The 15530-nt window shown below is 37.1% G+C and overlaps 1 protein-coding gene across 1 annotated transcript in view; it reads left to right on the forward strand.

Moving 5' to 3' along the window:
* The window catches only part of LOC130216270 (histamine H3 receptor), a 31669-nt gene extending 21235 nt beyond the window's left edge, over positions 1 to 10434 (forward strand). The window contains exon 3 of the mRNA XM_056448169.1: positions 9496 to 10434. Coding sequence (XP_056304144.1) covers positions 9496 to 10374 — 879 coding nt within the window. The 3' untranslated portion in view covers positions 10375 to 10434. The remainder of the gene's footprint in view (positions 1 to 9495) is intronic.
* The last annotated feature ends 5096 nt before the right edge of the window (positions 10435 to 15530 follow it).

Raw genomic sequence — 15530 nt, forward strand, 5'->3', positions numbered from 1 at the left:
ATACTACTCACATTTCTCATTCTATGAATTTTTAATGACTTTTGTATATTTTTATTTTGTTATTACTAACATTTGACCTAAACATGCCATATATTATTCGACTGACATATTTTACATTTGACCCAAAAATGTCTTCAGTTTGACCCACGTATCTTACATTTGACACCTGGTCAAGTGTTATTATAAAACAAACTATTTATATGCTTTTTTTCAACTCAGCAATAAAAAAAAATCATAAGATCAGCTGTAGGGAATGTGTTCAAATGAACAAAGTCACACACACACAAAGATTATAATGTAATGTTCAACTAGCATCATTTCTTATATGTGACACTGAACCACAAAACCACTCTTAAGCATCCACTTGATGGAAATTGAGTTTCGTATATCACCTAAATAAAGATAAACAGGATAAATAATTGGACAATATTTGAAAATATGGATTTTGAGCGTTCAGAAACATCTAAATATCTAAAAATCTCCTTTATAGTAAATTCTCAGCATTGCAAATCACTAATAAAAAAATTACGTTTTTAATATTTACACTGAAACTGACATGAAAAATAGATCACTTTGACTCATACGATGTATAATTGGTTATTTCCATGCAGTGTAATGACTTATTATTTTAAAGTAAAATATAACGTGGAAAAATTTAATCCTTTAAAGGGCACCTATGGTAAAAAATATGTGCATGTATGGTGTATAGAGCGTCATATTGGGGTGATATAAACACACCCAGTGCTTTTTTTTCAAATTAACAACATAAAAAACGGTGGACCAATAGGAGCGGTTTTCAAACCGACCGCAACTTGACGTAGGAGAGCGGTCCCCCCGCCCACCAATATTGATTGACAGGCGCGTCATCATATCCTCAGTTTGTTAATTCATGTCCGCCATTTTCAGCGGGAGTCGAAGCGTTATCACTAAAGGAACACGCTAGCTCTATTTTTAGATGCAAGGCTCATTGGGCTCAACACAAGATCAATATTCTCCACATTATCGCTCTAATCAGAATTATCGGTTGTATCTTTAGGTAGGTTTGCAAACATGTGTACTTTTCATTGCATTTCTCGCGATCCCAGAAGCTCCCTGTGATCTTAACTAGCATGCATTTTAGAATTCTAAACATCGGTTTCTATCAGGGTACACTCAAGTCGACGGCTGGGCGCTGCGGACCGCTGCAGAAACCTATGTTTAGAATTCAAAAATGCGTGGCGCGACGATTCGGGACACTTCATGTTTCTGCCGCACCACAGAGAGTGTCTGGTGTGCCGTGTCGCGGCTTCGAGCGGCGCATCCCGTGCCTCAGTCAAAGTTAATTCAGTCTGCGTAGTTATTAGTTTCTGTGTACAAGCTCGGCACTTGAAACTAGCACACAGTTGGCTGTAAAACTGTACAAAGACACAAATGATTTTGTACTGTCTGCTTGGTCTGTGTCAGAGTAGTACATGTACGACTGAATGCTGATCCTCTCACTCCTGCTCCTTCTCCGTCTGCCTGTCAGACTCTGTTGCAAACACAGAGCGGGTGAGCTCATGGCCCCGCCCCCTTGTTACGTTGGCGGGAAGCCGAAACTAATCTACATGTGAAGCAACACACCCATAAATCAGCAAACTGTGGACACGCCCCCAACATGACACTTTTTAACACATTATAATAAAACAATCTAATTGTGTTTTAAACTGAACCTAAACTGGCACACTCAGAAGAGCCATAATATTAATATTAAATCAGAAAAAAAGAGGTAAACTATGTGCCCTTTAAAGTAGAGCTGCACAATATATTGTTTCAGCATTGATATCGCGATTTCTTGTCATGTTCTCTGTAAAAAGGAAATTGTTTTGTACTGTCTTAGAATTAGATGTAAAAAAGCAGTGATAAGTAGACCCACACAGAATCTGAGTGCGCAGAATTCAGCAGATTTTTAGCCCATCATTAATTCTGTTTATTCACTTGAGTAAATGTGTGTAAATCTATATTTATTCAGTTTTTAAATTATTTACAGTAATATTATTGACTAATATGAAAACGTTTACCAGAGATGGGTTGCGGCTGGAAGGGCATCCGCTGCGTAAAACAAATGCTGGATAAGTTAGCGGTTCATTCCGCTGTGGTGACCCCAGATTAATAAAGGGACTACGCCGACAAGAAAATTAATGAATGAATGATTATGAAAATGTTCATCTGATTTATGTAGAATGCAGTTTGTACAGTCATATTTTCTGTCTTTTAGTAGAGATATTATATGAGAGACTTGCTTTGTTTACCAAATAAAGTGAATCTAATTGGATTTGCATTTTAAACATTAAATACAAGTTAAAAAGAGATTATTATTTATTTCATATATTAAGGTTTTATACTCCCAAAATAATTCAGCAGATTTTTAGCAAAATTCTCCTCAGAAATAGCTAAAAACGTCTGCAGATTCCATCTGGCCCTAGTAATAAGGTATAGCAAAGAGTGGTCCAGACCAACTGTACTAAAGTATAATACCTAACTAAGAAAGCTTCAGTGAAAACATGCTAAGGTACAGCTTAAGGTATGCGTAAGAGTGACGTAGCCTTAGGAAGGTTTTGAGAAACGCAGCCCTGAACATTACATATAAAAAACTCATTTATAGCAGCGCCGGTGGCCCAGAATCCAGTTCAGGATGTCAGAAGGTGTGAAATGCTGTGATGTCTTGCCATGTGTTTTTGTTTCCGACACGTTCCCTAAAGACAACTATTATTTGCAGTAATTTCAGAGGCGAGACGGCATTAGTTTCTAACAAGAGGACACCCTCGAGGGCTCCTGTCTTTTACGACTAGATGATTCCCTTTCTCTGCTTGTCATCTTTTTTTCCAGTTGTCATTTTTAAGTGACTGAAATGAAAAGTGTTTTGGCGCCGGACTCTGGAGATGGAGGTATGGAGACAGACGTATTGTCACACCGTCTCAAATTAATGCTTGTCAATTATACATCGTCAAAAAGATTAGAAAGACTGCTGAATCCGATTTGGCATGCAATTGATATGCGCATTTTAAAAAACGCACAGTCACTGTGTTTGACTGAGTGAGTTTTATGGCATTAAAATATCTTTGTGTAATTGCATTCACATTTTTATTTGTGTGTGAAATGTGTACAACTTTTATGTAGTAAACTAAGCTCTGGATTTACATGACTGAATTAACATTTATTTATTTATTTATTTTAAATCATAAACAATAAATTGGAATGCATTGATAGGATTTTTATGTATTTTTCTGGCTGATGTCCATTTCAGCAAAATAAATTTTCAGCCGATATTGATACCGATATTGGTTGATTTCAGCGAAAAAGAAAATGTTACAATTATTTTTCCAATATCAATTTCAGCAAGAAAAAAAATCTTTCAGCCAATATTGATACCAATATTTGGTCAATTTCAACTTTTTTTGGGTCAATATCGATTTCAGAAAAAAAAAAAAAAACTTTCAGCCGATATTGATTCTGATGTTGGTTGATTTCAGTGAAAAATCTTTTTCCAATTTTTTTTTTGCCGGTTTCAATTTCAATTAAAAACCTTTTCAATTTCAGCAAAAATAAACCCTTTTAAAAATCTTTTTGCCCGATATCGATTTCAGCAAAACCTTTTCAGCCGAAATCGATACCAATATTGGTCGATTTCAGTGAAAAACCTTTTTGAAATGTTTTTTTGGCCGATATTGAATTTAGCAAAAAAAATCCCTTTCAGCCGATATTGATACTGATATTGGTCAATTTCAGCTGAAATTATTTTTGGCCATAGCAATTTCAGCAAAAAAAACTTTTAGCTGATTTTGATACTGATATTGGTCAATATAACCAAAAAAAAAAAAAAACATAATTTTTTTGGCCGATATCGATTTCAGCAAAATAAAACCTTTCAGCCGATATCAATACTGATATTAATCAATTTCAGCAAAAAACTTTTTAAAATTTTTTTGGCCAATATCAATTTCAGCAAAAAAAAACGTTCAGCCAATATCGATACCGATATTGGTCAATTTCAGCAAAAAAGTCTTTTTGGGCTGATAATTGATTTCAAAATAAAATTAATGCAAAATAATTTTTCAGCTGATATCAATACCAACATTTGTCGATTTCAGCAAAAAACTTGTAGACAACACTAATACAGATATTTTTACAAAAACCTTTGGCTTATATTGATTTCAGCAACAAGTTTGGGCCGATATTGATTTCAGCTAATTAAACTTTCAGCTGATATCGACGCCGATGTTGGTCGATTTTAGTGAAAAACCTTTTTTACATTGTTTTTGGCCGATATCAATTTCAGAAAAAAACCTTTCAGCCAATATCAATAGCATTATTGGTCATTTGCATACAATGATGTGTGTAAATTTGCAGTTTTTTTCTGTTTATTTGTGCTTTTGAATTGCATTATGGGATCATGATCCTCCAACAACCTTTCATGTTGAAATGTTTGAAAAGTCATATTTATTGATTTTTTTTTTTATATGTAAAATAAATAATCGAATGCTAAAATGAAATGTTTTAAGATTTAAAGGTCGCTAGAGAATTTTCACAGCTTTTGGTGCACATTAGAGGAAAATCACTAAATAATTGTAATACTTCACAAATCAGTCAAAATTGAAAATTTAATTCCTCATAAAATATTTTCCATTTTCTGTTAAATGGAGATAAGATTTTCAACACATTACTAAACAAAATAGTTTTAATAACTAATGACAGTATTTGACAATATTTGACTATATATTTTTAAGATACTAGTGTTCAGATTAAAGTGACATTTATGTGACAGTGGTATGTGGTATAATCAAAAAAAGACATTTTAAGCTAATAATATTGGGGGCTAATAACATTTTATTAACTTAAAATGGTATTTAAAAAATGTAAAATGCTTTTATTCTAGCCGAAATAAAACAAATAAGACTTTCTCCAGAAGAAAAAAATATTATTGGAAATGAGGTGAAAAAATTGCTTGCTCTGTTAAACATCATTTGGGAAATATAAAAAAAGAATAAAAAATTCACAGGAGGGCGAATAATTATACTAACTGTACTCTCTCTCACAAAAAAATAAATAAATAAATTAAATAAAATAAAATTTACTAATGCTTTGCTTCTTAGACTTTACACACCTGAAACTGGTCTATAGCACTTGTTCACTGCTGCTCTTATAGTTGTGTAAATTGCTTCCTTGTCCTCATTTGTAAGTCGCTTTGGATAAAAGCGTCTGCTAAATGACTAAATGTAAATATAAATGTAAATGTAGTTTTGACCTCAACTGTATATGCAGGTTCAATAAATTTGTATTTATTTGTAAAACTGAACATTTCAGACTATATGTCAGGCTTTACAGAGTTAAAAAAAAAAACGTCTGAGACAACACATTTTGCAAATGAATCTATTTTGCATTCTCTTTCAGGGCTTTGAAAAAAACAAGCCATTGATATATTTTTCAAATCATATTTGGGTCAAAGCTGAAGCTGATCCAGTTTTAGTAGTGCACTTATTTATACTTCAAATTATTAAAAGCTCATCTTGAGGACAAAAGGGTATAAATCCAGCGTTTTGAAGGATGGAGAAAAGTATAAATATCACAAAGGATGATATTCACTCCAAAATCTACATTTTCTCATTAGTTTGTAAACCTTCTGCCGAACACAAAATAAGATGCCAGTTAAAACTGCACTGTGCCAAAAGGAAGCCCTATGTTAACAATGTCCAGAAGCGCCATCGACTTCTCAGGTCTCAGAGGCATCTGGGATGAACCATCACACAGTGGAAACGTGTACTGTGGTCAGATGAGGAGGGCTTTGAAAAAAAACAAGCCTTTGATATATTTGTCAAATTATATTTAGGTCAAAGCTGATCCTGTTTTAGTACTGTTCTAATTGATATTTTAAATAGTTAAATCTCGTCTCAAAGACAAAAGGGTATAAATCCAGCGTTTTGAAGAATGGAGAAAAGTATAAATAACCCAAATGATGACTATGAGGTGTCTTTAAAGAGATAGTTCACTCAAAAATCAGCATTTTCTCATTAGTTTGTAAACCTTCTGCTGAACACAAACTAAGATGCCAGTTAAAACTGCACTGTGCCGAAAGGAAGCCCTATGTTAACAATATCCAGAAGCGCGGTTGACATCTCAGGGCCCAGAGGCATCTGGGATGAACCATCACACAGTGGAACAAGTACTGTGGTCAGATGAGCAGGGCTTTGAAAAAAAAATAAGCCATTGATGTATTTGTCAAATCAAATTTGGGTCAAAGTTGAAGCTGATCTCGTTTAAGTACTGAACTCATTTATATTTCAAATAATTAAAAGCTTGTCTTGAAGACAAAAGACTAGAAATATCCAGCATTTTGAAGAATGGAGAAAAGTATAAATATCACAAATGATGACTATGAGGTGTCTTTTAAAGAGATAGTTCACTCCAAAATCTACATTTTTGCCGAACACAAAATAAGATGCCAGTTAAAACTGCACTGTGCCAAAAGGAAGCCCTATGTTAACAATGTCCAGAAGCGCCATCGACTTCTATGGTCTCAGAGGCATCTGGGATGAACGTCACACAGTGGAAACTTGTACTGTGGTCAGATGAGGAGGGCTTTGAAAAAAATAAGCCATTGATATATGTCAAATCATATTAGGGTCAAAGCTGAAGAATGTTCCGCCATTGACCTCCATATAGTCCTATAATACTAATATTTTTTCCAGCATTCGTCAGCATATTTACATTTGTGTTTAAAATAAGAAACCGAGTTTTTGTATACATTTTTGTGTGAACTATCCCTTTAATATGTCGTCAAATGACTCTTAATTTAAATATGCCTAACAAGACTTTTCCACTTTTTGTTTTGTTTTTTGCTCAAAACGAATGAAGATTAAACAAGGCACATTGTATTATATGATCTAATACAGTAACACATAACAATAAGATCATATTAGTTAAAATTAGATAATGTATTTATTAACACAAACAAATAATGAACAATACATTTATTCATCTTTGGTAATGTTAGATAATGGAAATAAAGTAATTCGTTGTTAGTTTTTGTTCATACCAATGTTAACAAGCGTGAATTTGAATGTTTAAAAGCGCATTAGTAAATGTTCAACTATGATAAATTAATATTAATTTGTATTATTGTTCATTATTAGTTCATGTTAGCAAATTCAGGAGCTAATGAAAATGTAAACTGCGACCCAAAAAAAAAACCCTGGTATTGTCGCTTGAAAAGCCCTTTGTGTATGCAGCAATGTAAAGTGATTCAGCCGCTCGCAAAACGATCTTTCATGGGCTGTAAATTGTCATTTGACTTGATCAGATTAATCGGACGCGCTGATTATCTTCTAACAGCTACATTAGTTGAATTGGTTCAGATAATTAGCTCTCAGTGTAAAAGCGAGATGAGCTAGATTGGTGCTCAGACTGGGCTGTGAATTGAATAAATCATGAAGAAGAAGAGCACGAAGACTGTGTGTGTGTGCGTGTGTGAGAGAGCTGCCAGCCTTCGCTCCCATCCCCATTTGTGCTTCTCTACTATGGCTATTTTATGTGCTTTTAATCTATCATCTCCATTACAGCTGAAAACTAAGGCTGCGTCTGAAATGTCATACTTCCATACTATATTGTATGCTAAAAACAGTGTGCGAGCAGAGTAGTATGTCTGAATTGATAGTATTGGAAAAACAGTATGGGCACGGTGCCTGAGTCACCTGGTGTTTTTGTGTAGAGTTTGCATGTTCTCCTCGTGTTGGCACAGGTTTCGTAAACACATTTTTAGATATAATAGTTTTAATTTCTAATAACTAATTTCCAACACAGGCTCATTGGGCATATGTCAACAGGGCTACATAATACAGGAATCCACAAATAAATGCCCTGGCATGCGTCCAGCTGCATTTTGTGTGTAAAACAAATGATACAAGGTGGTATGACGGTGCCGGCAACATCTGTTCTTCCATATAGACGGCTTTTCCAGGGTGGTCAGTTTGCTCGGTAGCTCACCTTGTACACCACAATCGTCAAACTGAGTTCCTGGAGGGCCGCATATCTGCACAGTTTAGCTTTGACCTTAATATACTTCTGTATAGACGGCTTTCCTAGAGCGATCAGTTTGCTTGGTAGCTCACCTTGTACGACGTCGGACTTGGTACGAGGAGTGAGGTTTGTGTTCAGCAAAGGACAGTTCCAGAAACAAGGTGAAACAAAACCAAAAAAGTAGTTTGACATTGCGGTAAAAGCATGCAGTCACAATGCACTTTTCTCTTCTAGTTTGCTTTTGAAAAACACTATAAACAAAAACTATGAGGCAGAATGACGCCGCTGACCAATTCTGTTCTCTTTTGTGCTGCCACTGACTGCTTACTTCTGTATGGATGGCTTTTCCAGAGTGGTCAGTTTGCTCGGTAGCTCACCTTGTACAGCACAGCTGTCAAATGGAGTTCCTGGGGCGGCACAAATCTGCACAGTTTAGCTTTAACCCTAATATACTTCGGTAAAGACGGCTTTCCTGAAGCAATCAGTTTGCTTGGTAGCTCACCTTCTACAACGTCGGACTTGGTACCAGGAGTGAGGTTTGTTTTCGGTAAAGTACAGTTCCAGAAAAAAAAAGCAGTGTGAAATCGCAGTAAAAGCATGCAATCTTTTGGCGCCAATAGCCTAGTGGTTAGTGCGTCGACATATAGCACCTAGGTGCTCGCAGCGACCCGAGTTCGATTCCCAGCTCAAGGTCCTTTGCCAATCCTTCCCATCTCTCTGCTCCTTACAATTTCCTTTCTGTTAATCTCCACTGGCCTGTCATTAAAAGGTAAAAACCGCTAAAAAAAGCATGCAGTCACAATGCACTTTTCTCTTCTAGTTTGCTTTTGAAAAACACTATAAACAAAAACTACGAGGCAGAATAAGGGTCTGTATGTGTTCATATATGTTGCATTTATTTATTTATTTTATATCATTTCAGACGTTACAGTAGGCTATTTCGCACTGTCATTGATCTGCAGTTATAATCAACTCATGTTCATAGAAAAGTTAGTAATAAACATTTATAAACAAGTATTTATGTGTATAAAGCATCTGTTTTGTGAGAAGTGCTTCTCATATGATGTGAACAACCTGTACGGCTTTACTGTAAACATGGATTCGAGCGAGAATGACATTGACTGAAACTCTGTCATACACCACGCCCACCAAAACAGTACCCTTGGTAGTGGAAACACAAGCCTGATAAAGGTGACCCGTACTGACACGAACCGTACCGTACCAGTCAGTGGAAACGAGCCATTATAGGCTACCGCTGACTCCTTACTTCTGTATGGATGGTCAATTTGCTTGGTAGCTCACCTTGTACAGCCTCAGACTTGGAATGCAAAATGAGTAAAGAAAAAATAAGGGGGATAATAATGGTGCAGTTTTTACGTTATTGATGTTTATTTTAATTAGATAAAATTTTATATATAATCGAAAAATTGTATAATTAAAATAATTTTGGTGTGTGATTCGCAGGTGCGGTACCGAGCCCAGCAGGGCGTCACACGTCTGGCAGTCCTCAAGATGTTGGCAGTCTGGGTTTCGGCATTCCTCCTCTATGGCCCGGCGATAATCTTCTGGGAGCTGCTGGTGGGAGAAAGTATCGTTCCCGAGGATGAGTGTTTTGCTGAGTTTTACTGCACGTGGTACTTTCTGCTCTCGGCGTCCACCTTCGAGTTCTTCTCTCCATTCATCTCTGTGGCCTTCTTCAACTTCAGCATCTATCTCAACATCCAGCGCAGAAACCGCAGTCGGATGGCGCATGTGGAAGCGGAAAAAGAGGACGGATGGAGGGTTATCGACGGACAAACTTCGTCAGTGTTTTTCGTTAAAACACGTAAAGTGTCGTCGAGTGAACCGGCGGCGGTTTCAGCCGTAATCGAAGACGATGAAGAAGTTTCGCCATCATCTAGTGGTGATCCCAGCAGCACACATTCAGTTTCTTTAACAATGAAGGCTACGATTAAAAAACGAGGGATGTTCGGGGGATGGGTTCGGACACGGATTATTCGAGCGCAGGAAGTGGCGAATCCTTGCGCGCCTTGCCGAAGCGGCGGACACGCGCGTCTTTCTAGAGATAAGAAGATTGCAAAGTCTTTGGCGGTCATCGTGTGTGTTTTTGGGGTGTGTTGGGCGCCGTACACACTGCTGATGATCATACGGGCAGCCTGCAGTGGTAGCTGTGTGGAGCATCATTGGTACGAAGTCACATTTTGGCTTCTTTGGCTTAATTCGGCCATCAATCCCTTCCTCTATCCACTGTGCCACAGCAGCTTCCGGCGAGCGTTTGCTAAGATTTTGTGCCCGAAGCGACAGTCTGTTCGACCACACGAGGAAAGCCCTTCATGCCCATGACAATCTGACAGGGATTTCAATGCTGGATGTTGAAGGAAAATGCGAAACGTTGACGCACAAGCGAATGAAAAACCTGTGTCATTATTTTGATGGTGTAGCATGTTTTGTTCTTCCTGACATAACTCATGGTTGATCTTTTATTCCAGTTCAGCACATCAAAAGATGTTGTTAAACATTCGCCTTTTGTCTTGACGAAAACGTAGGGATTAGGGCTGGGCAATTCGACAACATACAGTAGTCAACATTTAAAGACGAGAATGGGTGTCGTTCGATAGTTTTATGACGTTGATGGTTCACTTTTAATGTTGACTACTATATATATATCATATTGACCTTATTCTTGTCGTATGAGCAGACCTTGCCATTACAATCTTTTTGGCTCGAGACTTCCGTTCTTATTCACTTCCATGATTTGTACACATTAAAGTCAGCTTATTTAGCTGCTTGATGTTGCAAACTGATTTTCTTCTTATATTATTTTACTTTTTATGTATAGTCATGAACATGCTTGTTTGTAGAGCAAATAGTTTGTTTATTATTACAGGTGATTATTATTTGTAGTGATTTCTTCCATAGGAAACTGAATCGGAGGTTCTAAAACTAACAGGCTCATTCTGGAAACGTAGCCCTATATATATATTTCTGGAGATTGCGAATTATGTAGTCAGAGCTATGTATGGCTGCATTTCATCTTTAAAATGGACGGTATGGGGCGGTATGACGCAGTTTCTTTACTGGCTTACTTCCATATTGTAACCAGTTTGTCTGGTAGCTCGACATGTACATCGGCGGACCTGAGACACGGAGCGGTGTTGACCGTGACAACAGGGTTCGAGTCTGGTGAGGAACAGTTCCAGAAAGCAGGCAAGACAAAAACAAAAGCCAAAAAACAATATAAACAAGTAAATAACAGGGTGAGAATGTGGGGAAAATCAGTGGGCTTTTCTTTTTCTGGATTGCTTTTGTAAACCCTGTCGGTTGGGTTTATGGAAGCGAGTGGGCGGGTCAATCTGTGCTTTTTAAAACGCTCTTGGTTCGGTTGAGGGAAAGGGGCGGGGAAGGGCATCAATTGGTTGGTCAGTCAGTAAGTCAGTCAGTCGACAGCGGTGGTGGACAGCAGGCGCGAATGGCACTCGCGAGAGAAATTTAAGATCTAAAAAGCATACACAGCGGATTCGTGAAAACAAAAACTGCAAAAAAAAACATAGCTCCTGGGACTTATTTGGCGCTCTCCAGAAATGTATATAGGGGTACATAATCAGAACAAGCCTGAATCGTCTAAAACAATCACAAAAACGACTTCCACATCGCAGAATAAGGTCAATAAACACAATATAAAATACATCGTTTCGTATAATCCCATCATTGTCATCCAGCTGCACACTTGAGGAGATTATGTCAAGAAAAGTGCTATATAAACAATTCGTTTATATTAAGAACTATTATTATGCTGATTTATTTTGTGTTGTCGCAAAATACATTGTTTACGATAATACACTTTCGTTATTAGGATTATTCACAATCTTACATGAGGATGCAGGCGGAAACGTGAATCAAGTTGTCGAAAAAAGCTGTTTACATTTTGCATTTTTATAGTAATAGTTTACGTTGGGCCTGTTTTCATTCATAGTTATGCTATATATCGACATTCGTAATCAAACATTTGCCCTGAAGGTCAAAATAAAGTGAAAAATATCTCTTTTAATGAGCACATTGTAAAATAAATAGTCTTTTCCATGCGGTGAAACTGTATTTAAACTAAACCATTGATTGAATTGACAGAAAATGTCCTCAATTGTCATATATACCTTTATAATGATACGAGATGAGATTTCTCAAATCGCCCAGCCCTAATAGGAGTTTCCTTCTTGTTAGCTGATGTAAAGTTGCATGTTTTGGGACATCTGTGGTGAAATGTGATGCAGCTTCAGTGTTCAGTCGACACTTTTAACCAAAATCAGCGTTATTTATTGACTGGATTGTATATTTCACTCCATTGACTCAACATTGAGTGGTTGGGTGGAGAAGAGCTGGTTTATTTGAGATGTTAATGCAACTCAAATGAGCTTGGAAAATCTGTATCAGCTGCGATGGACAAAATGGACATGTTTGTTTGTTTGTTTGTTTGTTTTTTGGTGAATTAAGTTATTGATATTAAGTTATGTTGTTTATACAGTTTACAATAATGACATTGAACAATAGTGACCTATTACACCGCTGTTTACAAGATGTAAAGTAAGTCACTGACATCCCTAGAGTGTGTATGTGGAATTTCAGCTCAAAATACCACACAAATAATGCTTTATAACTCTGAAACTGTCCATTTTAGGCTTTAATCCTAATTGTGGAGTTTTGGTGACTGTCGCTTTAAATTCAAATGAGATTGTGCTCTTTTCAAAAGAAGGCGGAGCTACAGATGCCTGTGTGTCAGCATAGTGGCAGATTCAAAACTATAATGGTGGACGGCTGCTTCTAACTCAGGGCTGTTTATGCTAATGAGGGAGAGATGGCCACTGGTGGGCGGGGCTTTCCCCCTCTGATGACGCGTACAAAAGGAGAAAGTGTTTCTGCAGACTGTTTTCATCAAGTCTGATTATAACAAATACAATTGATTAATGTTTACCATTAGGAGCTGCTTCTATTCACACACAAGGCACGGTATGTAATGTTTGCCACTAGAGGGTGCTAATTCTTTACTATTAATTCTGTTACTTATTCTTCCGTTTCCCTATTTTAACTACAAATGGTGCGTGTGTGACGTCATTAGCATGAACACACAAGCACATGCTCAAAATACTAGTTAAAATTGATTATCTTTGGATTTGACCACTCTTTCGAAAATTTGGGATAATGTATGTACAGTCAACAAAATATATAACACTCTAGTGGATATTTTAATTTAAAAATCTTACATATTGTGCCTTTAATACATATTAAAAGAGTTTTAATTCCCTCAAATTGAAATTGATATTTTAAGACATATTGCAGATTAGAATGTAGCACCAGTGTCATTATATATACACACACACACACACACACACACACACACACACACACACTCATGTATGGGTGTTTCCCAGTGATGGGTTGCAGCTGGAAGGGCATCCGCTGCGTAAAACATATGCTAGATAAGTTGGCAGTTCATTCCGCTGTGGCAACCCCAGATTAATAAAGGGACTAAGCCGAAAATAAAATAAATGAATGAATGAATATACACTCACCGGCCACTTTATTAGGTACTTCTGTCCAACTGCTTGGCTTCTAATCAGCCAATCACATGGCAGCAACTCGATCCATTTAGGCATGTAGACATGGTCAAGACGATCTGCACGATCAGCTGATAGAAAGGCAACAGTAACTCAAATAAGCACTCGTTACAACCGAGGTCTGCAGAAGAGCATCTCTGAACACACAACACGTCCAACCTTGAGGCGGATGGGCTACAGCAGCAGAAGACCACACCGGGTGCCGCTCCTGTCAGCTAAGAACAGGAAACTGAGGCTACAATTCACACAGGCTCACCAAAACTGGACAATAGAAGATTGGAGAAACTTTGCCTGGTCTGATGAGTCTCCATTTCTGCTGCCACATTTAGATGGTCGGGTCAGAATTTGGCATCAACAACATGAAAGCATGGATCCATCCTGCCTTGTAACAACGGTTCAGGCTGCTGGTGGTGGTGTAATAGTGTGGGGGATATTTTCTTGGCACACTTTGGGCCCATTAGTACCAATTGAGCATCGTGTCACCGCCACAGCCTACCTGAGTATTGTTGCTGACCATGTCCATCCCTTTATGACCACAGTGTCTCCATCTTCTGATGGCTACTTCCAGCAGGATAACACACCATGTCATAAAGCCCCAATCATCTCAGACTGGTTTCTTGAACATGACGATGAGTTCACTGTACTCAAATGGCCTCCACAGAGCACCCTTGGGATGTGGTGGAATGGGAGAGCAGCAACTGTGTGATGCTATCATGTCAATATGGAGCAAAATCTCTGAGGAATATTTCCAGTAGCTTGTTGAATCTATGCAACGAAGGATTAAGGCAGTTCTGAAGGCAAAAGAGGGTCTAACCCAGTACTAGTAAGATGTGCCTTATTAAGTGGCCAGTGAGTGTGTGTATATATATATATATATATATATATATATATATATATATATATATATATATATATATATATATAGTCATTTAATAAAGGGATAGTTCACTTTTCAATTCTGTCATCATTTACTCAGCTTTTACTTGTTCCAGATCTGTTTGACTTTCTTGCTTATGTTGAACACTAAAGAAGATATTTTGAAGAATGATGAAAACCTGTAACCATTGACGTCCATGTTATTTGTTTTTCCTTTTGTGGAAGATGATAGTTACAGGTTTTCAGCATTCTTCAAAATATCTTCTTCAGTGTTCAACAGTAGATAGAAACTCATAAAGGTTTAAAACCACTTGAGGAAGTCAATTTTCATTTATGGGTGAACTAAGCCTCGATTCTGTTATGAAAAAAAAGAGCGCTCTGGACATTCTGCAATAGTTTTTTTCTGTGTGTGTGTGTGTGTGTGTGTGTGTGTGTGTGTGTGGTATGTAAAAACAAAGTCATACAGCTTTGGAGCTACAAAAAAGATGTGGTGAAATGACATTTTTTGGGAGTACTACTCCTTTAAAATGATTTTTTTCATGAGATGATTCAATAATAAACTTAATTGCTTTATGTTCAATCTACTTCAAATTGACAAAACAATTACGTTAACTCAATTGATTTGTGTTGGGACAACATGGAGGAATTGTGTGAAACCCTGTGTTTTACAGAGCGAGTACCTTTCCTTTAAAATGTTTCTTTCTTTCCTTCTCATGAGCAGATTCACGGTTACAATGTAATTGTCAGTTATGAATGAATCTTTTAAAAGTTTTTCCCCCTGAAATGGAGATGTGTTGAAAGGACTGTACAATAATTTAATGTGTTTTTCTTTCATTTTGTATTGAACATCATTATAAAAGCAACACAAACACACTCTTTTCTCTTTATGTCTGTTTTTCATCATGAAGGAGTCAAAAATCACATTTTCCAATCCTATCAAGACTAAATAATTCAGTTCCTTACGGATTTAACCAGGTTATCCGACTGAGACCAATCTCACATTTGTAGATACGA

The sequence above is a fragment of the Danio aesculapii genome, chromosome 22, assembly GCF_903798145.1.
Source record: "Danio aesculapii chromosome 22, fDanAes4.1, whole genome shotgun sequence".
NCBI classification, from domain to species: domain Eukaryota; kingdom Metazoa; phylum Chordata; class Actinopteri; order Cypriniformes; family Danionidae; genus Danio; species Danio aesculapii.